The sequence below is a fragment of the Pseudophryne corroboree genome, chromosome 4, assembly GCF_028390025.1.
Source record: "Pseudophryne corroboree isolate aPseCor3 chromosome 4, aPseCor3.hap2, whole genome shotgun sequence".
Classification (NCBI taxonomy): domain Eukaryota; kingdom Metazoa; phylum Chordata; class Amphibia; order Anura; family Myobatrachidae; genus Pseudophryne; species Pseudophryne corroboree.
In genome coordinates this window covers 900,062,412-900,088,807 of record NC_086447.1, presented here as the reverse complement: position 1 = coordinate 900,088,807, position 26,396 = coordinate 900,062,412, and the positions used below count along the sequence as shown (strand labels likewise).

The 26,396-nt window shown below is 46.2% G+C and overlaps 1 protein-coding gene across 1 annotated transcript in view; it reads right to left on the bottom strand.

Moving 5' to 3' along the window:
- LOC134911022 (phospholipase B1, membrane-associated-like) overlaps positions 1 to 25,695 on the bottom strand; it is a 249,524-nt gene extending 223,829 nt beyond the window's left edge. Inside the window, exons 1-2 of the mRNA XM_063919415.1 lie at positions 25,474 to 25,695; positions 25,119 to 25,260 (exon numbers count right to left, since the gene is read on the bottom strand). Of these exons, the coding sequence (XP_063775485.1) occupies positions 25,119 to 25,260; positions 25,474 to 25,695 (364 nt within the window). The remainder of the gene's footprint in view (positions 1 to 25,118; positions 25,261 to 25,473) is intronic.
- Between the last annotated feature and the right edge of the window lie 701 nt (positions 25,696 to 26,396).

Sequence of the window (26,396 nt, the reverse complement as noted above, 5' to 3'; positions counted from 1 at the left end):
CCTTCAAAATGTTGCTATGGGGCCCACAAAGTTCTGGCTACGCCCCTAACCCCAGGATAACATAGTTCTCCCTAACATAGAATACTGCGCATGTATAGGACTACCAAAGGTCCAGTGAGCTCCCTCTATTAAATCTGCTGGAACCCGGTACAAGCAATATGAGACCATTTGTGTCTTGTGCTCCGAAGCTTTTTGTGCTTTTTGAATGACTTTTCATTGGAATCAAATATTTTTAAGAGTATATAACCATTGTTTATGGTGAACTATTTAGTGGATTACGAATTAGAATAAGCGTTTATTTCAGGACATTTGTTAGGAAGGACAGATTTAGGACATTGTTCGGACACAGTGTTGCTATATGGAACTTCTCATTGATACTTTTTGGAATTTGGGACATTAAATTGGAGGTGTGTTCTAGACGATATCTCAAAGAAATAACATATACAGTATGAATGTACTGCACAGCAATGGAAACAGCATTCAACAAAGCATTTCAGACTGCATTTGAGAAATCTGAGTTCAATTAATTGGATTTACAAAAAAATGGAGGCACAGCCGCCTTAAGGTGGTCATTCCGAGTTGATCGCTAGCTGCATTAGTTCGCTGTGCAGCGATGAGGCAAAAAAAGGCACTTCTGCGCATGCATATGCGGTGCAATGCGCACGCGCGACGTACTATTACAACGAACAATGTCGTTTCACACAAGGTCTAGCGAAGCTTTTCAGTCACACTGCTGGCCGCAGAGTGATCGACATGAAGTGGGCGTTTCTGGGTGTCAACTGACCGTTTTCAGGGAGTGTTCGTAAAAACGCAGGCGTGCCAGGAAAAACGCAGGCGTGGCTGGGCGAACGCAGGGCATGTTTGTGACGTCAAAACAGGAATTGAACAGTCTGAAGTGATCGCAGGCGCTGAGTAAGTTTTGAGCTACTCTAAAGCTGCACAAAAAAACTTTGTAGCTGCTCTGCGATCCTTTCGTTCGCACTTCTGCTAAGCTAAAATACACTCCCAGTGGGTGGCGGCATAGCGTTTGCACGGCTGCTAAAAACTGCTAGCGAGCGAACAACTCGGAATGACCCCCTAAGTGCAATACATGGAAACATCATCTGAGTGAATGGGAATTGTTTTAGGATGATGAAAGTGGATGGATCCACTTCCAGCATTTGCCAACTCCTTAAAATTGTTGTCCTTTATTCTTTAGCCTCTTTTTATACATTAATACTTGTTAAAAGTGACTCTTTAGCATGCAAAGACATGACATGACCATGCAGCTCAAATTACATGCCAAGATGTCAGATGCTTGTCTCAGCGGGATGCGGTCATGTGACTGCCGCTCCTGATCCCGGCAGTCACCAGTCTCAGCAGCACAGTATCCCTAGAATTTATTATCATTACTTTAAAACGCTGGTAATGTGACCCTACTGTAAATGTGTTTTAAAAAAATGTACATGACACAAAAGTAGGTGTTAAGCTTTGCAGTGCAATATGGTCATAAACAGCAGCCTGGATATCCATGTACAGATGTCTCTTCATGTAACTATCCTTCCAGCAGGGCATCTGTGTCACTTTGCGTGATCTGGTGATAAGATATTGCCACACGTGACAAGCAGGGCTGGTGGAAGGTTTCTCGGCACCCTAGGCAAAACTTAAGCCTACCCCCCCTCCCCTTATTCACGTTACGTTACAGTAGTGCCTCTTATTGATGTTGCGTCACACAGTAGTGCCTCTTATTCACGTTACATCACACAGTAGTACCCCTTATTCACATTACACCACAGTAGAGTCCACTTGCATTAAACCACACAGTAGAGTCCATTCACGTCCTGCCACACAGTAGTACTCCTTATACACATTATGCCACACAGTAATAGTGCCCCTTATAACACTATATGCCATAAAGTAATGCCCCCTATACATTATACCCCGAAACGTTGGTGGAACATTGCCTGTTACAAGACCTTGAGTGCTGCAGCTTTTTTTCCATTTTATATATATATATATATATATATATGTATATATTGTCAAAGTCGAAAAATATTGTAATGCATACATCATGTACTAACCACACACACATGCCCGCTGCGCGTGCACTTGTTCCGCCGTGCGTGCACATATCCGCAATTTGCGTATGATCGCTCCCGCGATCCTGCGCGTGGTATGGGTATTTACGGCAGAGTTTGTGAGCGCATAGAGGGCTATCAGAACATTACATATTTAATCCAAATAGTGCACATTGTACACATAGCCCCCCTGCACCACATCAGCAAGTATCAACAGTTTAAATGATTCCAGGACTAAGGGATTCACCTTTACAGGATAAGAGGGGACAGACTAAGGTTATAAGGTGGTGTCTAGTATCCAGCTGTAGGGTATTTTAAGGGTAACATTCCGGTGTTGGTTAGAGGAAGATCGCATGTTCCTGCGTATAGTTATGTGCAGAAGTAGAATATAGATATAAACTGTATTTACTGTATATTATGTATGCGGCGGGAATCCAGAGGAGACCACCCACAAGAGCAGTTGGGAAAGACATCGCCCACCTTTTCAAATCAACCTATGACCTCTCCTGTAATGTAAAAATGCATCTCTGTGTCCAATGAACAAAGGGATTACAGTAACCATTGTATTGTTTATGGAAGTTGTGTATAAAAAGCCTGTTGCTACCTGGCCGGTCAGAAGACTCTGAACGCTATCTACCTGATGAGCGGAGGACTGGTCCAGGTTGCGCAAGCGAATATTCTCACGTATGTACATTGACTGTAGCCATTATTCTGTTGTAGATTTATCTTGTTAGCCTTGTAGTGTATAATTTGTATTATTATCCCCTTTCAAATAATCCACTGTGGCGTTAGAACCCAGCGGTTAACTACAAATCGGTGTTGTGTCCTCATTTCCCTGCTAAGGTTTAAAGTGTATTTAACTGTATAAGGTTTAAGAGTGTATTGATAAGGTGTGTACGCACTGCGGGTACTTTATACCGTCAGCGCTGCGTAAGGTTTAAGGTATAACATCACTGCATTGCATTACTAATAAGGTTTAAAGTTTATCAAGAGTGTGTGTGCGCGCTGTGCGTACTTTGTACCCCCAGCGCGGCATGTGTACGCTAAGTCCGTACAACGTACGGGACTCTGTACGCAAATAGCGTACAAAGTGCGTAGCGTGTATATTAAGTATAGCGGCCGCAGCGGCTCCATGGTAAAAGTGTGTTTAAAGGTATAGCTTTATGGTTTAAGATAATATCGACATTATCTATATATATATATAGTGGTCGAAGTGGAAATTTTGAAGTGGGGGTATGGAAAAGTGATGATTGCAATTATGTGCGCACTTCTAGGAAAGGGGGCGTGGTCACTCAAAAGGGGGGGGGTCCTTCAGTGTAGTTTACAACACCATTTACCTCTTATACACATTATGCACCACAATAGCAGGACCCCTTATACTATCTTGTACTGGTGCCCCTTTCACATTATACCACACAGTATGAGCCGAAATTCACATTATAGCACACAGTATGAGCCGAAATTCACATTATACCACACAGTATGAGCCAAAATTCACATTATAGCACATGGTATGAGCCGAAATTCACATTATACCACACGGTATGAGCCGAAATTCACATTATAGCATACGGTATGAACAGAAATTCACATTATAGCACACAGAATGAGCCAAAATTCACATTATAGCACACTGAATGAGATGAAATTCACATTATAGCACACTGAATGAGCTAAAATTCACATTAAACCACACGGTATGAGCCGAAATTCACATTATACCACATGGTATGAGCCAAATTCACATTATAGCACACCGAATGTGCCGAAATTGACATTATAGCACACAAAATTAGTTGAAATTCACAATATAGCACACGGTATGAGCCGAAATTCACATTATAGCACAATGAATGAGGCGATATTCACATTATAGCACACAAAATGAGTTGAAATTCACAATATAGCACACGGTATGAGCCAAAATTCACATTATAGCACACTGAATGAGGCAATATTCACATTATAGCACACAGAATGAGCCGAAATTCACATTATAGCAAAATGAATGAGCCAAAATTAACATTATGCCACATGGAATGAGACAAAATTCAGGGAGAGTGACAGCTGGGACACAGGGACAGGGAGAGTGACAGAGCGACAGGTAAAGTGACAGCAGGGACATAGAGACAGGAAGAGTGACAGAGGGACATGGAAAGTGACAGCAGGGACATAGGGACAGGGAGAGTGACAGAGGGACATGGAAAGTGACAGCAGGGACATAGAGACAGGGAGAGTGACAGAGAGTGGGATAGCAAGGGCATACAGTAGGGACTAGGTAGAGAGAATGGCAGCAGGGTATGCAGTGGCGTAACTTCAGCTCAATTGAAATAGAAAAATGTTGTGCCCCCCCCCTGCAAAAAATTATTTGTATTTTACTGACTCCTTGCCCTGTGTGAGTGATATCACCCTCTTCCTCCTTTTCTGAGCTATGTCCCCCTTCCTACTGTGTGAGACACAGAGACAGGAAGACAGGGAGAGGGAGAGAGCGAGAGAGACTGGGAAAGAGAAAGAGACGAGGGAGAGAAAGAGACAGAGATAAGGAGAGAGAGAAGTGAGGGAGAGAGGGAGAGACGCAGAGACAGGGGGAGATGTACTAAGCCTGAAAAGTGATAAATATCACTGTGATAAAGCACCAGCCAATCGGCTCCTAGCTGCCATGTCACAGGCTGTGTTTGAAAAATGACAGTTAGGAGCCGATTGGCTGGTGCTTTATCACAGTGATATTTATCACTTTTCAAGCTTAGTACATCTGGCCCAGGGAGAGAGACAGGGAGAGGGGAAGAGAGACGAGGGAGAGAGAGAGAGAGATGAGGGAGAGGGGAAGAGAGACAAGGGAGAGAGAGACGAGGGAGAGAGATGAGGGAGGGAGAGAGACGAGGGAGACAAGAGAGAGGAGACAAGAGAGATGGACGAGGGAGAGAGAGACGAGGGAGAGAGAGAGAGAGAGAGAGGCGAGGGAGAGAGAGAGAGAGACGAGGGAGGGAGAGAGAGAGAGAGACGAGGGAGGGAGAGAGAGAGAGGCGAGGGAGGGAGAGAGAGAGATGAGGGAGGGATGAGAGAGAAAGGCAAGGGAGAGAGGGAGACAAGAGAGAGATGGACAAGGGAAAGAGAGACGAGGGAGAAAGAGATGAGGGAGACGAGAGAGACAGAGATGGGGAGAGAGGGGCGAGGGAGGGGAGAGAGAGAGAGATAGATGCAGAGACAGGGAGAGGGAGACAGGGACACAGGGAGGTGGTGAGAGAGACAGGAGAGAGAGACAGCGAGAGAAAGGGAGAGAAGCGAGGGAGAGGGAGAGAGATGCAGAGACAGGGAGAGATACAGGGACACAGGGAAACGGAGAAAGACGGAGAAAGAGACAAGGGAGAGAGACGGAGAGAAAGAGAGGGGGAAAGAGAGATGTGAAAGAGGGAGAGGGAGACAGAGATGGGGACACAGACAGGGAAAGGAAGAGAGACAGGGAGAGAAAGAGATGGGGAAAGAGACGCGGGAGAGAGACAGGAAGAGGGAGACAGATGAGGAGAGAGAGAAGCGAGGGAGAGAGATGGAAAGGAAGAGAGACAGGAACACATAGACAGGGAAAGGAAAATAGAGACAGGGAGAGGGAGACAGAGATGGGGACACAGACAGGGAAAGGAAGAGAGACAGGGAGAGAGAGGGGAGGGAGAGAGACAGGGAGAGAGATGCGAGAGAGAGACAGGGAGAGACAGATGGGGAGAGAGAGAAGCGAGGGAAAGGGGGAGACAGTGAGAGGGAAAGAGACGCAGAGAGGGAGACAGAGAGACAGGGAAAGAGACACAGGGAGAGAGACGCAAAGACAAGGAGAAGAGCCGGGGAGAAAGAGAGAGAGACAGGGGGAAAAGAGGGAACAGCACAGGGTGAGATGCATGGAACCTTTGCCACTCTGCGGGACGCTGGGTGATGAAGACGGGCACCAAGGGTGCCACACACTGACGCTCCTCCTTATCTGGCCGGGCGGCTGTGGTCTCAACTTCTAGAGTTTCCTGCACAAGAGACGGAAACTTTCTTCACAGTCCACACTTACCCTCCCTCCTTGACCGCCATGGTGCTCGCTGGTAGCTGCGGTGCGGCGCTTCTTCCGGCCTCGCTGTCCGGACCGTGTACCCCTCTCTCAGTCAGGGCGGCTGGTTGTGGGGGCAGCTCCTCCTCGTGTCCACGGTCTCCACTCTGCTCCTCCCGCTAATGTTCCCTGCCTTACCATGTCTTGCTTATTCCGCATCCGTCTCTGCTCTCAGGCAGCCACTGAATGGCAGTGAGTGGGTCCTTCTATGTGTCCCCGCCCGAGAGGGGGTCTTTTAGTGACCCCTTCGCCCTACTGTGGTCGGCGGCACAGCGGCTCCTAAGACCACGGCGCTACTATTTCAAATCTGCCGCGGACCGGCAGCCAATTATGAGTGGTCCACGGCAGATTTAAAATAGTAACGCCGCGGTCAGAAGCGAGAATACGATATGGCGGCAGCAGCGGGGGTCATCCGAGCACTGTATATATAAATATACTGTATATGCTCAAGTTCAGAATCTGGTATTCCCATTACATCTACATGGATAGTGAAATGGATAGCCCAGGGGGTCCCACATTCTGACCTTTAGCCACTGTATATGTGCGGTTCCATCATGGCAGCACTACTCTCTGTACACTGAGCATGCAGTGGCAGGAGGTGGAGCCGGCCAGGGTCAGGTAACTACAAGGGTGCCATCAGCAGGAGGGCGGCCAACAGCTGGTGGGAAATGGCGACGGACGGCTAAAGGAGCATGGAAGGCTGGGGGCAGCGATCGAACCTCCGTGCCTACAACTGCAGGGGGAGGGGGGGGGGGAGGGAGAGGATGATGCTGCTGCCTGCCCGGATTTAGGTAAAACTAATTCAGGAGGGGTGTGCCGCCCTCCAGTGGCCGGCGCTCATAGGCAGCTGCCTAAAGCTGCCTAATGGTAGCGCCGGCCCTGGTGACAAGGTGTCACAAGCTAGTACGCTATAGAGCTCTATACCAGGGGGAAGCAACCTATGGCACTCCAACTGCCATAGAACCACACATGTCTGCTTGCCCTAACAGCAAAACTGTGGTAGGGCAAGCTGGGATGTGTAGTTCAACAGCAGCTGGAGTGCCACAGGTTGCCGTCTCCTTTTCTATATAATACTAGCTTGCAACAACATGAGTTGCAGTATCTTTTCACCAAATGTGTTCCCCCCCCCCCCCCCCCCCCCCCCACTGGCATATCACACAAGTAATGTCCAACCAGGTGGGCTGTTATATCAGGGCACATGCTGTCTGACCTGCTGGAAAGTTTGGGAGACTCCTGAATCTCAGGTGCCATGATCTGTATATTGGATGTCTTAGGGGTCTATTTACTAAGCGATGTAGAGAAATAAAGCGGAGAGAGAGATAAAGTACCAACCAATTAGCTCTGAACTGCCATGTTACAGGCTATGTTTGAAAAATGACAGTTAGGAGCTGATTGGCTGGTACTTTATCTCTCTCCACTTTATTTCTCTTCAAGGGGGATATCCTATTAGGCCCGGTAAAACATCGGGTGCGAAAAACAATTTTTCCTGATGTTTCATCAATTATTATTTTTTTACAGTTTGATTGCCTGTAAAAAAATGCCCTTTCTCACCAAAAACACACAGGATCAGTGAAACCTGTGTGTTTTCGGTAGAAACAGCCCCGTTTTTGCACGGAAACGGGGCTGTTTCTGGGGATTTGGTTTCTCAGGCAGCCGAAACAAAATCCCAGATGACTGGGACAACCTGCAGTGTCCCATGCCCGCTGAAGCAGGCTGGGACTGCAGGCATGGCGCCGCGGCCCGGAAGCTTCCCTCAGCGCGGTGACCCCCGTCAGAGAAGCCAGGGCAGCGCCGTGACCGCATCCCCCCCCCCCTCCTCCGCCCCTGGCAGCGGTCACATGTCAGCAGCCGCCACCTGGTGCAGCACCAGGTAATCTCCTGATAAGCCACCGCTCGTGCTGGCTTATGGGGGGGTAAGGAGAGAGAATTGACTGCATAGGAAAGGAAAGAGTTAAACATCTGGTGAGGGGTGGACCTAGCTGTGAGGAAAGTACAGCCTTTTTTGAAGGGGAGGGTTTGATATATATAGGGAAGGTGAGGCCATTTTAGCTCTCTCTTGTGGTGATTTGCCTTCCCACCCTCCCGCCCTTGTGGTCAGAAATTCTGGCACGTGGTGCCTTGGCGTTAAGTTGTTGGCTGGTTTTATCGTTGGCTATTTATTGGCGGAAAATAACGGCAGTTTGTATTTGTATGGTAAGCTGTAGTGTTTTACAGTTTAGTGTGGTTTAGGTCCACTCACCTCCATCGACTTATTGGCCGCTTGACCACCCGTCCGGGAAGGCAGCGGCAGGGCACCCAGGAGCAGTGGGTAGTCACTGTGGGGGTTGAGTTGTCACCTATTACCGGTTTGTGATAGTTGTAGTAAAATTAGGATAGTTTCGAATGTTTAGTAATTTAAGGTTAATTTAGGTTAATAGAGCCGTTCTTTTTGCGGCCACCATATGCCGGCTGGATCGGCATCTTAATAAAATTTTCTATTACAGGTTTGCTATTGGTTAGGGACAAATAAATAGCTAGCAATTTTTCTGCCAAAATTCAAGTCTCCGTGTCTTTATTTCTGGTTTTGAAGGTAATGAATGCTTTACTTTAAAAGAAGGGGGTCCACCAAATATCACTAGGATGTTTATAGGATAGACCCCGGCAGGACAATTAGCCCCAGTAAATTACCGGGGCAAATTGGATATCCCCCCAAGGCTTAGTACATAGATCCCTTTACCTCTCTCCACTTTATCTCTCTCCAAGGATTAGTAGGTAGACCTCTTTGTCCTGTCTATAACCAAGTCCCCACTCCTGATACTATAAAACCTCCTATATGTAAATGTGGAAGTGTCCAGTCTGGTGTAAGTTGTTTGAAACTTATGAAATAACGTTTATTGTTATTATAGGGGATCATTCCGAGTTGTTCGCTCGTTATTTTTTTTCGCTATGGAGCGTTTAGTTGCAAACTGCGCATGCACAATGTACGCAGCGAGCCTGCGCCAAGTAAATTAGCACAAAAGTTTGGTATTTTACTCACGGCGTAACAAAGTTTTTCATCGTTCTGCTGATCGTAGTGTGATTGACAGGAAGTGGGTGTTTCTGGCCGGAAACTGGCCGTTTTCTGGCAGTGTGCGGAAAAACACAGGCGTTTCAGGGAAAAATGGGAGTGGCTGGAGAAACGGGGGAGTGGCTGGGCAAACGCTGGGTGTGTTTGTGACGTCAAACCAGGAACGAAAAGGACTGAGCTGGTCGCAATGGCAGAGTAAGTCTGGAGCTACTCAGAAACTGTGTGGTAATCGTTACGAGAAAATTAGCGAATCTTTCGTTCGCAATACTGCTATGCTAAGATACACTCCCAGAGGGCGGCGGCTTAGCGTGTGCAATGCTGCTAAAAGCAGCTAGCGAGCGAACAACTTGGAATCACCCCCATAGTTACAGCTAAGATGTACAGGAGGCGCTCCAGATACTGTATGTTTATCAAGATAGTTCAGCCGGGCCAACTGAAGTTTGAACTATCTTTATCCAGTTGATGGATCCTGTCCCGGCGAACAGAAAGCACTATAGTATAATACTGGCAGGTTCTTCTGACCCGGGCATGCAGATGTGCAGACTATAAATTTGCAAAGTGGATCAGGAGGTACTCCAGCCCACTGGGAGTTGATCAGAAGATTCCTCTCTGGTACCCAGCCTATTCCTGTTCATCAAATGTCTTTTGTATGTGATGTTGCAGTCTCCATGGTCACCGCCAATCATCAAATCAACCACTGAGCTTGGAGATGATAAGTTAGTACATATCACAGCATTTTTATTAGAATATAACCCAGGGGGTAAACACATCATATTCCAACAAAGCCATGTGAACAGCTGTCTCTAAAATCTACTTTGCTCCAAATGAAAACCGTTAACACACTGTGACGTTCACCAGCATCTGAGGATGTTTTGTACAAAACAATATTTTACTGTATTACAACTTTGCCGCTGTATATTGCACAGTTACACAATGATGTCAGGATCAGCTGGGACTTCTGGGACTAATCTCCCACACTCAGGGTCGGACTGGCCCACAGGGGTACCAGGGAAACCACAGTTAGGCCCCACTGCCTGAGGGCCCACTCCTTCGTCTAGGGATCAGGTTCCAGACTGTGCACTTGGATTATACATGGTAGATATGTTGCATTACACTGCACAAGACTATTGTGCATTTCAAGCCTCTGTGGAGGCTGGCCACAGCCCCTTTGAAGGATGGCCACACCCCTAAGTATAGGCCCCTATCACTGCATTCCCCCGGTGGTCCCATCATGCCCCAGTCTGATACTGCCCACACTGTTGGAAATGGTCATTTACAAAATGCTGAAAATAGCTCACTGAAATACTTGATATGATTTTAGCTGTTTTTTTATCCATTTTTATCAATGATTAATAAAATTTTTTATTGATGTTAAACTGAACCAAAATCTGAGCCCAAACCAAAACACGATGATGAATTAAAACCAAAACACAGGGGTCCACGTTTTTCCATTTTGAACCAATCCCAACACTGCTTGAATTGCTAGTGCGGTCATCCCGAAGTGGATCACAATCCCAGCGCCCGGACCCCAACTGCCGGAATCCAGAATGAGGGTTTGCCGTGGCTACGGAGAGGTAAGCCGCGGGGTTGAGGAGGATAGGTTTAGGCTGTCTATGTACTAAGCTCTGGAGAGAAATAAAGTGGACAGAGATAAAGGGGTCTATTTACTAAGCCTTGGATGGACATAAAGTCACTGGAGATAAAGTGCCAGCCAATCGCCTTCTAACTGCCATGTCACAGGCTGTGTTTGAAAAATGACAGTTGGGAGCTGATTGGCTGGTATCTCCAGTGACTTTATCTCCATCCAAGGCTTAGTAAATAGACCCTAAAGTACCAACCAATCAGCTCCTAACTACCGTGTTACAGACTGTGTATGAAATAGTGTCAGGAAGCTGTGGGTTGGTACTTTTATCTCCGTCCATTTTATCTCTCTCCCAGGCTTAGTACATAGACCCCTATATATAGTATATAACAAATATGGCCAGTGCAGTGACACAATGATTGGATTGTTGCCTCACAGCCCTGAGGTCTTGGGTTCGATTCCCACCATGGTCCCGTGTGGAGTTTGTATATTCTCCCCAGCCATGTTTGCGTGGTTTTCCCCCGGGTACTCTGGATGGGATCCGGTCTGAAGATCGACAGTATCTAGGTCGACCACTATAGGTCGACAGTCACTAGGTCGACATGGATGGAAGGTCGACAGGTCTAAAGGTCGACATGAGTTTTTTTCTGTTTTTTTCTTTTTTTTAACGATCCACGTGGACTATGATTGGAATGGTAATCTGTGCCGAGCGAAGCGGTAGCGGAGCGAAGGCACCATGCCCGAAGCATGGCGAGCGAAGCGAGCCATGCGAGAGGACGCGGTGCACTAATTTGGGATCCTGGTCACTCTACGAAGAAAACGACACACAAAAAAAATCCTCATGTCAACCTTTAGACCTGTCGACCTAGCACATGTCGACCTAGAGACCCTGTCGACCTTCCATCCATGTCGACCTAGTGACTGTCGACCTATAGTGGTCGACCTAAACATTGTCGACCTAGATACTGTCGATTTGATGAACCACACCCCTCTGGATTTCTCCCACAATCCAAAAACATACTGTTAGGCTATAATTGGCCTCTGACTAAAGATAACTAAAATAACGAGTGAATATGAACATCGGGCAGGGACTGATGTGAATGACTAATTATTCTCTGTAAAGCGCTGCGGTATATGTCTGCGCTATATGAATAACAATAATAAATAATGTGCATATAGTTTAGGCACCGGTATAAGGTTGGCAAAGATGTACTGAGGCTAATGCATTTAGGATATTAATCCCGGTAACCCATTGTAGCCTATGGGCTGCACATTGAGGATGTAGGTCCGGAGGGTTCCCCCGGGACACTTCCCTGGGGAGCACATTGCAGGGACAGATTCCATTGGGAGCCCGTGGCCCTGCGGGTGCACAATGATACATTGGCCCAGTAAAATCATTTATTGCCATGCGATCTTTGGTGCTAATATTGTGCCCATGGCCCTCATTCCGAGTTGTTCGCTCATTCTTTTCCTTCGCATCGGTGCGATTTTCCGTTAACTGCGCATGCGCAATGTTCGCACTGCGGCTGCGCCAAGTAAATTTGCTAAGAAGTTTGGTATTTTACTCACGGCATTACGAGGTTTTTTCTTCGTTCTGGTGATCGTAGTGTGATTGACAGGAAGTGGGTGTTTCTGGGCGGAAACTGGACGTTTTATGGGAGTGTGTGAAAAAACGCCTGCGTTTCTGGGAAAAACGCGGGAGTGGCTGGAGAAACGGGGGAGTGTCTGGGCGAACGCTGGGTGTGTTTGTGACGTCAAACCAGGAACGACAAGCACTGAACTGATCGCACTGGAAGAGTAAGTCTGGAGCTGCTCAGAAACTGCAAAGAAAAATCTTTTCGCAATATTGCGAATACTTCGTTCGCAATTCTGCTAAGCTAAGATTCACTCCCAGAGGGCGGCGGCTTAGCATGTGCACTGCTGCGAAAAGCGGCTAGCGAGCGAACAACTCGGAATGAGGGCCCATATTGCATCGAATATGCGATTAATGATAAATGGGCCTCTAAGTCCTTTCATAAATGTGGCCTTGGTGGGAATATACCTTCAGTATATTAGCCTTAGAGCTTAGAGATCTTACACATTCCAAGCTTCATTCAGAGATGGACACTGCTGCGGTAGCGCCTGCGTCTTAACAGCGACCCTATGGAGGCACAGAATGTCCATTTAAACATGGCCACAGGCGTCAGTACAACTGTGTCTTCAATCGCTGTTGGTGACCGTGACACTCCCACGTCTCGCTAGCCACCCCCTCCTCCTCAGTGACCACCCAGAAGTGCCCACCAAACTTTAATGCAATTTCAATCTGCGTCTCAGAGCAGTGACCATCGGGACTCATGCACAGTGCCTCTTGCGTCCCAAGTCACCCCTGCGCCCACCTCTAAGTTCTCAGTTGGGAAATCTTATCTTGCATTAAGGAGTCCCAGCAAGGATGAAACAGTCTGTCTGCAGGCGGATATTATGGAGGAAATTTATCAAAGCTAGGAGAGAGAAAAAGTGGAGAGTGGTAAAGTAACAGCCAACCAATCATCTGCCGTTTTTCAAACACAGGGGCAGATGTATTAACCTGGAGATGGCATAAGGAAGTGATAAACCAGTGATAAGTGCAAGGTGATAAACGTACCAGCCAATCAGCTCCTAACTGTTAATTTACATATTGGAGCTGATTGGTTGGTGCGTGTATCACCTTGCACATATCACTGGTTTACCACTTCCTTATGCCTTCTCCAGGTTAATACATCTGCCCCACAGCCTGTAAACTGACAGAAGATGAGCGGCTGGTACTTTATCTCGCTCCAAGGTTGGATACATCTCCATCCTAAGTGTCAGCATAAGCCTGTGTCATGATCTAAAACCTTTGGGTAAAGGACTGACACAAAGGGGCATATTTACTAACATGCGGGTTTAGAAGTGGAGTTGTTGCCTAAAGCTACCAATCAGGTTCTACCTATCATTTATCTAGCACTTTCTAGAAGATAATAGCTAGAATATGATTGGTTGCTATAGGCAACATCTTCACTTCTATAAACCCGCACTTTAGTAAATATACCCCAAACATGAAATTACCCAGATGTCTACTCTTCTGAAAAAGGAATTAATTATACAAACATACGGCCAAGTGTCCCGGAGCACAGATGTTGTCATCAGCATCCACAGGAAATAAACTTCCCCAAACCTATGGGACGCGTAATAAATACGCGCCTCTAACGTGAGTATGCTAAAGATACATTTAAGTGAGACATATATCAGGCTCAACATTTTTTGTCACCCAGTCTTATAACGCTGTCTCTCTTTGGATGCAGATAAATAAATACATCAGTTTGTGCTAGAAAATTGCACCTGTTTTATGTCGTTTTAGAAATCACATAATCCGCACAGTTATACTGTACATCACACTATAGGTCTGAAGATGATCACCTACAGTAATAGTCCCCACAGCTGTACATCATACAAAGCAGCCCTGTGCGTTACAGCTCCATCCAACTCCATAAAGCAAAGTGTAACTTAAAGTTATACCATGCACTGTGACATATAACTGTAAGCACCTGCACTCAGCAACGACAATATATTGCTACCATGGATCTTATATCGGTCACCGAGCTCTAGCATGTATGACTTGGAAGTTAAAACCTCCTTACAATGGACCCACAAGTCATGGCCCCGATCTCCTGTTACTCACCCTCCACCAGCACCAATGATAGTGTGAGCAGGAGGCAGGACACTGCTCCAATCCGGACCCCCATCGATCCCATGTGAGGCTTCTCTGCGTCGCTATGTCCGATGTCACCGGCTCTGTACGTTGCTATGATGGAGAAGCGCAGCTGTATACCCCTGGCTGCTTTTATACTCCCAGCGTGCGACTGATAACCCAGCAGCCATAAATTGTGTTATCATCTTCACCTTTGAGTGCTGAAGCCCGGCCTAGTGCACAATAAAAGTAATAAGCAGCACAAACATCTCAATGTCACATTTGTAAAATGTCATCTGACACAATGAGTCCCCCAGGAGCGGCTGTCATTGTATGTTAGGACAACGTATAGCAATGGGCTCGGCCGCTGAAGGGCTCATAACCTCCGTTACTGGAAGAACCGCGCAGTCTGCTCCCCTCACAGCTACATAGTAATTCAGCAAACAGCAATTGCCACAAACATCCCATCAGAGGCTAGTTTCTATCAACTATGTATACACACAATATATACTCCCAATATGTACATATAACAAGTAGAGATGAGCGCCGGAAATTTTTCGGGTTTTGTGTTTTGGTTTTGGGTTCGGTTCCGCGGCCGTGTTTTGGGTTCGACCGCGTTTTGGCAAAACCTAACCGAATTTTTTTTGTCGGATTCGGGTGTGTTTTGGATTCGGGTGTTTTTTTCCAAAAAACCTAAAAAACAGCTTAAATCATAGAATTTGGGGGTCATTTTGATCCCAAAGTATTATTAACCTCAAAAACCATAATTTCCACTCATTTTCAGTCTATTCTGAATACCTCACACCTCACAATATTATTTTTAGTCCTAAAATTTGCACCGAGGTCGCTGGATGACTAAGCTAAGCGACCCTAGTGGCCGACACAAACACCTGGCCCATCTAGGAGTGTCACTGCAGTGTCACGCAGGATGTCCCTTCCAAAAAACCCTCCCCTAACAGCACATGACGCAAAGAAAAAAGAGGCGCAATGAGGTAGCTGTGTGAGTAAGATAAGCGACCCTAGTGGCCGACACAAACACCGGGCCCATCTAGGAGTGGCACTGCAGTGTCACGCAGGATGTCCCTTCCAAAAAACCCTCCCCAAACAGCACATGACGCAAAGAAAAAAAGAGGCGCAATGAGGTAGCTGTGTGAGTAAGATAAGCGACCCTAGTGGCCGACACAAACACCGGGCCCATCTAGGAGTGGCACTGCAGTGTCACGCAGGATGTCCCTTCCAAAAAACCCTCCCCAAACAGCACATGACGCAAAGAAAAAAAGAGGCGCAATGAGGTAGCTGTGTGAGTAAGATAAGCGACCCTAGTGGCCGACACAAACACCGGGCCCATCTAGGAGTGGCACTGCAGTGTCACGCAGGATGTCCCTTCCAAAAAACCCTCCCCAAACAGCACATGACGCAAAGAAAAAAAGAGGCGCAATGAGGTAGCTGTGTGAGTAAGATAAGCGACCCTAGTGGCCGACACAAACACCGGGCCCATCTAGGAGTGTCACTGCAGTGTCACGCAGGATGGCCCTTCCAAAAAACCCTCCCCAAACAGCACATGACGCAAAGAAAAAAAGAGGCGCAATGAGGTAGCTGTGTGAGTAAGATAAGCGACCCTAGTGGCCGACACAAACACCGGGCCCATCTAGGAGTGGCACTGCAGTGTCACGCAGGATGTCCCTTCCAAAAAACCCTCCCCAAACAGCACATGACGCAAAGAAAAAAAGAGGCGCAATGAGGTAGCTGTGTGAGTAAGATAAGCGACCCTAGTGGCCGACACAAACACCGGGCCCATCTAGGAGTGGCACTGCAGTGTCACGCAGGATGTCCCTTCCAAAAAAACCTCCCCAAACAGCACATGACGCAAAGAAAAAAAGAGGCGCAATGAGGTAGCTGTGTGAGTAAGATAAGCGACCCTAGTGGCCGACACAAACACCGGGCCCATCTAGGAGTGGCACTGCAGTGTCACGCAGGATGTCCCTTCCAAAAAACCCTCCCCAAACAGCACATGACGCAAAGAAAAAAAGAGGCGCAATGAGGTAGCTGTGTGAGTAAGATAAGCGACCCTAGTGGCCGACACAAACACCGGGCCCATCTAGGAGTGGCACTGCAGTGTCACGCAGGATGTCCCTTCCAAAAAAACCTCCCCAAACAGCACATGACGCAAAGAAAAAAGAGGCGCAATGAGGTAGCTGTGTGAGTAAGATAAGCGACCCTAGTGGCCGACACAAACACCTGGCCCATCTAGGAGTGGCACTGCAGTGTCACGCAGGATGGCCCTTCCAAAAAACCCTCCCCAAACAGCACATGACGCAAAGAAAAATTAAAGAAAAAAGAGGTGCAAGATGGAATTGTCCTTGGGCCCTCCCACCCACCCTTATGTTGTATAAACAGGACATGCACACTTTAACCAACCCATCATTTCAGTGACAGGGTCTGCCACACGACTGTGACTGATATGACGGGTTGGTTTGGACCCCCACCAAAAAAGAAGCAATTAATCTCTCCTTGCACAAACTGGCTCTACAGAGGCAAGATGTCCACCTCATCATCATCCTCCGATATATCACCGTGTACATCCCCCTCCTCACAGATTATCAATTCGTCCCCACTGGAATCCACCATCTCAGCTCCCTGTGTACTTTGTGGAGGCAATTGCTGCTGGTCAATGTCTCCGCGGAGGAATTGATTATAATTCATTTTAATGAACATCATCTTCTCCACATTTTCTGGATGTAACCTCGTACGCCGATTGCTGACAAGGTGAGCGGCGGCACTAAACACTCTTTCGGAGTACACACTTGTGGGAGGGCAGCTTAGGTAGAATAAAGCCTGTTTGTGCAAGGGCCTCCAAATTGCCTCTTTTTCCTGCCAGTATAAGTACGGACTGTGTGACGTGCCTACTTGGATGCGGTCACTCATATAATCCTCCACCATTCTTTCAATGTTGAGAGAATCATATGCAGTGACAGTAGACGACATGTCCGTAATCGTTGTCAGGTCCTTCAGTCCGGACCAGATGTCAGCATCAGCAGTCGCTCCAGACTGCCCTGCATCACCGCCAGCAGGTGGGCTCGGAATTCTGAGCCTTTTCCTCGCACCCCCAGTTGCGGGAGAATGTGAAGGAGGAGATGTTGACAGGTCGCGTTCCGCTTGACTTGACAATTTTCTCACCAGCAGGTCTTTCAACCCCAGCAGACTTGTGTCTGCCGGAAAGAGAGATCCAAGGTAGGCTTTAAATCTAGGATCGAGCACGGTGGCCAAAATGTAGTGCTCTGATTTCAACAGATTGACCACCCGTGAATCCTTGTTAAGTCCCACATGCCTAGCGGAATCGCTCCGTGTTAGCTCCTCCTTCAATGTCTCCAGCTTCTTCTGCAAAAGCCTGATGAGGGGAATGACCTGACTCAGGCTGGCAGTGTCTGAACTGACTTCACGTGTGGCAAGTTCAAAGGGCATCAGAACCTTGCACAACGTTGAAATCATTCTCCACTGCGCTTGAGACAGGTGCATTCCACCTCCTATATCGTGCTCAATTGTATAGGCTTGAATGGCCTTTTGCTGCTCCTCCAACCTCTGAAGCATATAGAGGGTTGAATTCCACCTCGTTACCACTTCTTGCTTCAGATGATGGCAGGGCAGGTTCAGGCGTTTTTGGTGGTGCTCCAGTCTTCTGTACGTGGTGCCTGTACGCCGAAAGTGTCCCGCAATTCTTCTGGCCACCGACAGCATCTCTTGCACGCCCCTGTCGTTTTTTAAAAAATTCTGCACCACCAAATTCAAGGTATGTGCAAAACATGGGACGTGCTGGAATTTGCCCATATTTAATGCACACACAATATTGCTGGCGTTGTCCGATGCCACAAATCCACAGGAGAGTCCAATTGGGGTAAGCCATTCCGCGATGATCTTCCTCAGTTGCCGTAAGAGGTTTTCAGCTGTGTGCGTATTCTGGAAACCGGTGATACAAAGCGTAGCCTGCCTAGGAAAGAGTTGGCGTTTGCGAGATGCTGCTACTGGTGCCGCCGCTGCTGTTCTTGCGGCGGGAGTCCATACATCTACCCAGTGGGCTGTCACAGTCATATAGTCCTGACCCTGCCCTGCTCCACTTGTCCACATGTCCGTGGTTAAGTGGACATTGGGTACAACTGCATTTTTTAGGACACTGGTGAGTCTTTTTCTGACGTCCGTGTACATTCTCGGTATCGCCTGCCTAGAGAAGTGGAACCTAGATGGTATTTGGTAACGGGGGCACACTGCCTCAATAAATTGTCTAGTTCCCTGTGAACTAACGGCGGATACCGGACGCACGTCTAACACCAACATAGTTGTCAAGGCCTCAGTTATCCGCTTTGCAGCAGGATGACTGCTGTGATATTTCATCTTCCTCGCAAAGGACTGTTGAACAGTCAATTGCTTACTGGAAGTAGTACAAGTGGGCTTACGACTACCCCTCTGGGATGACCATCGACTCCCAGCAGCAACAACAGCAGCGCCAGCAGCAGTAGGCGTTACACGCAAGGATGCATCGGAGGAATCCCAGGCAGGAGAGGACTCGTCAGAATTGCCAGTGACATGGCCTGCAGGACTATTGGCATTCCTGGGGAAGGAGTAAATTGACACTGAGGGAGTTGGTGGGGTGGTTTGCGTGAGCTTGGTTACAAGAGGAAGGGATTTACTGGTCAGTGGACTGCTTCCGCTGTCACCCAAAGTTTTTGAACTTGTCACTGACTTATTATGAATGCGCTGCAGGTGACGTATAAGGGAGGATGTTCCGAGGTGGTTAACGTCCTTACCCCTACTTATTACAGCTTGACAAAGGCAACACACGGCTTGACACCTGTTGTCCGCATTTCTGTTGAAATACTTCCACACCGAAGAGCTGATTTTTTTGGTATTTTCACCAGGCATGTCAGTGGCCATATTCCTCCCACGGACAACAGGTGTCTCCCCGGGTGCCTGACTTAAACAAACCACCTCACCATCAGAATCCTCCTGGTCAATTTCCTCCCCAGCGCCAGCAACACCCATATCCTCCTCATCCTGGTGTACTTCAACACTGACATCTTCAATCTGACTATCAGGAACTGGACTGCGGGTGCTCCTTCCAGCACTTGCAGGGGGCGTGCAAATGGTGGAAGGCGCATGCTCTTCACGTCCAGTTTTGGGAAGGTCAGGCATCGCAACCGACACAATTGGACTCTCCTTGTGGATTTGGGATTTCGAAGAACGCACAGTTCTTTGCGGTGCTACTGCTTTTGCCAGCTTGAGTCTTTTTATTTTTCTAGCGAGAGGCTGAGTGCTTCCATCCTCATGTGAAGCTGAACCACTAGCCATGAACATAGGCCAGGGCCTCAGCCGTTCCTTGCCACTCCGTGTGGTAAATGGCATGTTGGCAAGTTTACGCTTCTCCTCCGACAATTTTATTTTAGGTTTTGGAGTCCTTTTTTTACTGATATTTGGTGTTTTGGATTTGACATGCTCTGTACTATGCCATTGGGCATCGGCCTTGGCAGACAACGTTGCTGGCATTTCATCGTCTCGGCCATGACTAGTGGCAGCAGCTTCAGCACGAGGTGGAAGTGGATCTTGATCTTTCCCTAATTTTGGAACCTCAACATTTTTGTTCTCCATATTTTAATAGGCACAACTAAAAGGCACCTCAGGTAAACAATGGAGATGGATGGATACTAGTATACAATTATGGATGGACTGCCGAGTGCCGACACAGAGGTAGCTACAGCCGTGGACTACCGTACTGTGTCTGCTGCTAATATAGACTGGATGATAATGAGATGTAGTATGTATAAAGAAGAAAGAAAAAAAAACCACGGGTAGGTGGTATACAATTATGGATGGACTGCCGAGTGCCGACACAGAGGTAGCTACAGCCGTGGACTACCGTACTGTGTCTGCTGCTAATATAGACTGGTTGATAATGAGATGTAGTATGTATAAAGAAGAAAGAAAAAAAAAACACGGGTAGGTGGTGGTATACAATTATGGATGGACTGCCGAGTGCCGACACAGAGGTAGCTACAGCCGTGGACTACCGTACTGTGTCTGCTGCTAATATAGACTGGATGATAATGAGATGTAGTATGTATAAAGAAGAAAGAAAAAAAAAACCACGGGTAGGTGGTATACAATTATGGATGGACTGCCGAGTGCCGACACAGAGGTAGCTACAGCCGTGGACTACCGTACTGTGTCTGCTGCTAATATAGACTGGTTGATAATGAGATGTAGTATGTATAAAGAAGAAAGAAAAAAAAAACCATGGGTAGGTGGTGGTATACAATTATGGATGGACTGCCGAGTGCCGACACAGAGGTAGCTACAGCCGTGGACTACCGTACTGTGTCTGCTGCTAATATAGACTGGATGATAATGAGATGTAGTATGTATAAAGAAGAAAGAAAAAAAAAAAACACGGGTAGGTGGTATACAATTATGGATGGACTGCCGAGTGCCGACACAGAGGTAGCTACAGCCGTGGACTACCGTACTGTGTCTGCTGCTAATATAGACTGGTTGATAATGAGATGTAGTATGTATAAAGAAGAAAGAAAAAAAAAACCACGGGTAGGTGGTATACAATTATGGATGGACTGCCGAGTGCCGACACAGAGGTAGCTACAGCCGTGGACTACCGTACTGTACTGTGTCTGCTGCTAATATAGACTGGATGATAATGAGATGTAGTATGTATGTATAAAGAAGAAAGAAAAAAAAAAACACGGGTAGGTGGTATACAATTATGGATGGACTGCCGAGTGCCGACACAGAGGTAGCTACAGCCGTGGACTACCGTACTGTACTGTGTCTGCTGCTAATATAGACTGGATGATAATGAGATGTAGTATGTATGTATAAAGAAGAAAGAAAGAAAAAACCACGGGTAGGTGGTATACAATTATGGATGGACTGCCGAGTGCCGACACAGAGGTAGCTACAGCCGTGGACTACCGTACTGTACTGTGTCTGCTGCTAATATAGACTGGATGATAATGAGATGTAGTATGTATGTATAAAGAAGAAAGAAAAAAAAACCACGGGTAGGTGGTATACAATTATGGATGGACTGCCGAGTGCCGACACAGAGGTAGCTACAGCCGTGGACTACCGTACTGTACTGTGTCTGCTGCTAATATAGACTGGATGATAATGAGATGTAGTATGTATGTATAAAGAAGAAAGAAAAAAAAAAACCACGGGTAGGTGGTATACAATTATGGATGGACTGCCGAGTGCCGACACAAAGGTAGCTACAGCCGTGGACTACCGTACTGTACTGTGTCTGCTGCTAATATAGACTGGATGATAATGAGATGTAGTATGTACGTATAAAGAAGAAAGAAAAAAAAAACCACGGGTAGGTGGTATACAATTATGGATGGACTGCCGAGTGCCGACACAGAGGTAGCTACAGCCGTGGACTACCGTACTGTACTGTGTCTGCTGCTAATATAGACTGGATGATAATGAGATGTAGTATGTATGTATAAAGAAGAAAGAAAAAAAAAACCACGGGTAGGTGGTATACAATTATGGATGGACTGCCGAGTGCCGACACAGAGGTAGCTACAGCCGTGAACTACCGTACTGTGTCTGCTGCTAGTATAGACTGGATGATAAATAATGATATAAAAATATATATATATCACTACTGCAGCCGGACAGGTATATATTATATAATGACGGACCTGCTGGACACTGTCTGTCAGCAGAATGAGTTTTTTATAGAATAAAAAAACACCACACAAGTCACACGACGAGTGTTTAACTTTTTCAGGCAGACAATCACAATATACTATACTGGTGGTCAGTGTGGTCAGGTCACTGGTCAGTGGTCAGTCACACTGGCAGTGGCACTCTGGCAGCAAAAGTGTGCACTGTTTAATATGTACTCCTGGCTCCTGCTATAACCTATAACTGCTCCCCAGTCTCCCCCACAATTAAGCTGTGTGAGCACAGTCAGATATTATACATAGATGATGCAGCACACTGGGCTGAGCACAGATATGGTATGTGACTGAGTCACTGTGTATCGTTTTTTTCAGGCAGAGAACAAGAACAGAACGGATTATTAAATAATAATAAATTATAAAACTGCACTGGTGGTCAGGTCACTGGTCATCAGTCACTAGTATAACTCCTCCTAAGCTCCAGTAAGTAAATGAAGTGTCTCACTCTCACTCTCCTATCTATTTTCTAAACGGAGAGGACGCCAGCCATGTCCTCTCCCTATCAATCTCAATGCACGTGTGAAAATGGCGGCGACGCGCGGCTCCTTATATAGAATCCGAGTCTCGCGATAGAATCCGAGCCTCGCGAGAATCCGACAGCGTGATGATGACGTTCGGGCGCGCTCGGGTTAACCGAGCAAGGCGGGAAGATCCGAGTCGCTCGGACCCGTGTAAAAAAACATGAAGTTCGGGCGGGTTCGGATTCAGAGGAACCGAACCCGCTCATCTCTAATAACAAGTTCAACCATTGCAGATGCTATTTGGACAATGTGGCACATGTTTGTTCTCTCGTACTGAGTATTATTTGTATCATATATGACAATCAGAGTGGAATTTTCCTCCTGAGATGGTAGGCACGCCACGTTTGGTGATCTAAGCCCTCCCTTCCACCAGCCACGCTAAGCAGGATAGATCAGCAGGCCGCTACCGTCCCCTCCTTGGGTAACACGCTCCTTAGAATTCCTGACCCATCCACAGATCATTTCATATCATTTAATATTTCCTCACCGCTGATAGTAGACACAAGCAGTCTTACAGATTACGGTTGGTCATCGAACATTGGTGATTAGCAACCATCGAAGGTTTGATGGCAATAGTAAGTAACTAGTTTTACCATTGGTGGGAGGACACCGATGTACACCATCCATTCCCACCATCTAATGTGAATGTGAACTTAGGTGCCCATACTATTGTATGGGGAAGACGGGCCACAATTGTAAGCAGGAGATAGCCATCAAATCTCCTTCATTAACTCTGTAATGGATGGTACTGATGCTTAATTTCCTCAAAAGTAAATGAAAATGTTAATTTTAGCCTCCTTTTAGAGAAATTAAGGAATAATGAATAGGCCACTAAGATACAAGAGACAAGAAACACTGGAAGCAAGGATAATAGCACCAGAAAAGAACATGAGACAGGAGGACGGTGCCCATTAAGGCCTATCTACTAAGAGGAGGAGATCATTGTCTATCTATCTCTATTTATCTCATATCTATCAATCCATCTATCATTATTAATGATATTATTATATAATTTATACTGTAATACAGCTGAGACAGTCTGGATACAACTGTCTATATACAGTATTTGGGATTTATAGTGAAGAACATATGCTGATAAAACCATAGGACCTGCTAATTCTTAATGACATGCTGAGTAGCTCTTCCAACTCTTCCTCTTGGCTCTATCTCTGGTTCTTCCATGTTCCACCATTTGCGTATGGAGTCTAGCAAATTATTTTTATTTCTCAATCTGTAAATGGTAAACACCAGCCGTACCTGTTCTACTGACAGTGGTGGGTACAGGACTTTTTTGAGCTATCCCCATTCTGTGGTCATTCCATCCCTCAAAAACAAGACTTAGCATCGGCCTCCAAACCAACTTACCTACTGTCAGATGGGTATGGATCATTAGGTCAAACCTAATTAGGTTGACAGTCTATAGGTCAACCCCATATGGTCGACATGGAAACGGTCAACAGGGTCAAAAGGTCAACATGGTCATTGGGTCAACAGTAAAAGATAGACAATAAAGGTCGACAGGTACAAAAGGTCAACACATGACAAGGTCAACATGGAAAATGGTCGTCACAAAAAAAGGTCTACATTTTTTATTAAGTTTTGTAGTTTTCACCGTCAAAGCACAGGGAACCCCAATTAGTGTACCGTGTCCCCTTGCATGGCTCACTGCGCTCGGCACAAGTCACTATTCCCAATCGTATTACACATGGATGGTATGAAAAAGTTTTTAAAAAGCAAAAAGCCCTAAAAAAGTTGACCATATGTGTGTTGACCATTGTCATGTTGACCATTTGAACCTGCTGACTTTTTGTACCTATTGACCATAAGCACTGTAGACCGTTTACATGTTGACCTAATGATCATGTCGACCTTATGACCACGTCGGCCTAATGCAGGTCGACCATTAGTAGTCGACCTATTGACTGTCAACCTTTTTATTGTCAACCTATAGACTGGATTCCATGTTGGGCAACTAGTCCAACTCTTGAAACACCCACTTGACCTCCCATGTCTGTTCTACCAGATAACTATCATTATACACTGTCCACACAAAATTACATGTGCTCTCTATATGCTCTCAGCTCTTGAACCTACATCCCAACTATTGCTGTGTGGCTGATCCATATAGCCCCTTGCAATCTGGCTGGACCAGTATTCAGTATATAGCACTTACAAGGTGGTATCATATAATTTCAAATATCACCATGAACAGAATGAGAAAGTTAAACGTGGTATGTTGGACTCAAGTCTTCTCCATGTAGTCACCATGGTAAGGCCATTTCTGTCAGCATTTCTTGACCTTCCGTAACCCATCATTACAGAAGTCCTGCGATTGCCTTGAGAACCATGGTTCCACTTCCACGCCATGACAGTCTCAAAAAATTGACAACATGACCTTCCCTGCAGCTTTCTGCACTGTAGCTTTTTATGGAGGGGGTATGTTTCCACTCCTTGCTCATTTCTTTGGTCTTCGGATCATACAGGTAGACCCAGCATTCATCCATATTCATGAGACATGCAAAGAAATTCTCTTCATCCTGCTCCAACAAAGACAACATCTGCTGTGAAAGTTCACATCATTTTTCCTTGTGAATTGGGTTCGGCAAGTGGGGAACCCATCGTGATGACACTTTAGACATGTACAGTTGCTCATGAATAATAATCTTCAACACACTTCCATAACTAAGACCAACTTCTTTCATGATAACTTCAATGGTTAGTCACCGGTCTTCGAGGACAAGAACTTGTACTTTCTTCACCGTGTCAAGATCATCTGTGATTGAGGGTCTTCCGGACCGAGGCTCGTCTGAGAGGGACATGTGTACAGTTTGAAAGTTCCTTTTCCATCTCACAACAGTGTCATATGATGGACTTTCATCACCATAAACAGCCATCATTTCATCATGGATTTGGCGGGCGCTATTACCCTTCAAATGGAATTTAATCACACCGCGGGCTTCAATTTTGTCCATCATGCAGGTTACTGACATCTACTAACTCCAGAAACCAAACAAGGTGACATAAGTAGCTGTAATTTACAACATCATGCACATAAGGATCAATGATTGTGTTGATCAAATTACATCTGGATACCTCAATAACTTCATGGTGATAATGAAAACGTTATGATACTCTCTCGTATGTTCCAAACTCCTGTTATCCTAGGGATTGAAGGCTTGCAAGCTGGGCCCCCTTACCTCTCTGTCTGTCTGTCATTACCCAATCTAACTACACTATTGTTTTCCCAATTGTAAAGTGCAACAGAATATGCTGGTGCTATGTGAATAAATGTTTATAATAATTATATAACTTTAGAAAAGTTCATGGACAGAAATCATTTGCATAGCAGTTTCAATATAATAATAATAATAATAATAATAATAATAATAATTTTATTTATATAGCGCTCTTTCTCCAACAGGACTCAAGGCGCTTTACAGATATCAAAAACACAAAAACAATGCACGTGATACAGAGGATTTGAGTAATACAGCAATAGATCAGCAACACTGACATAAAAGAAAACCTTAAGCACATAGAAAGCATAATGCATGATTGGTGTAGGCATTTTGGGTAATAACTTCCAAGGGTTGTGTATTCCACCCTCACAAGGTACCAGGGGGGTGATTCCGAGTTGTTCGCTCGCTAGCTGCTTTTAGCAGCATTGCACACG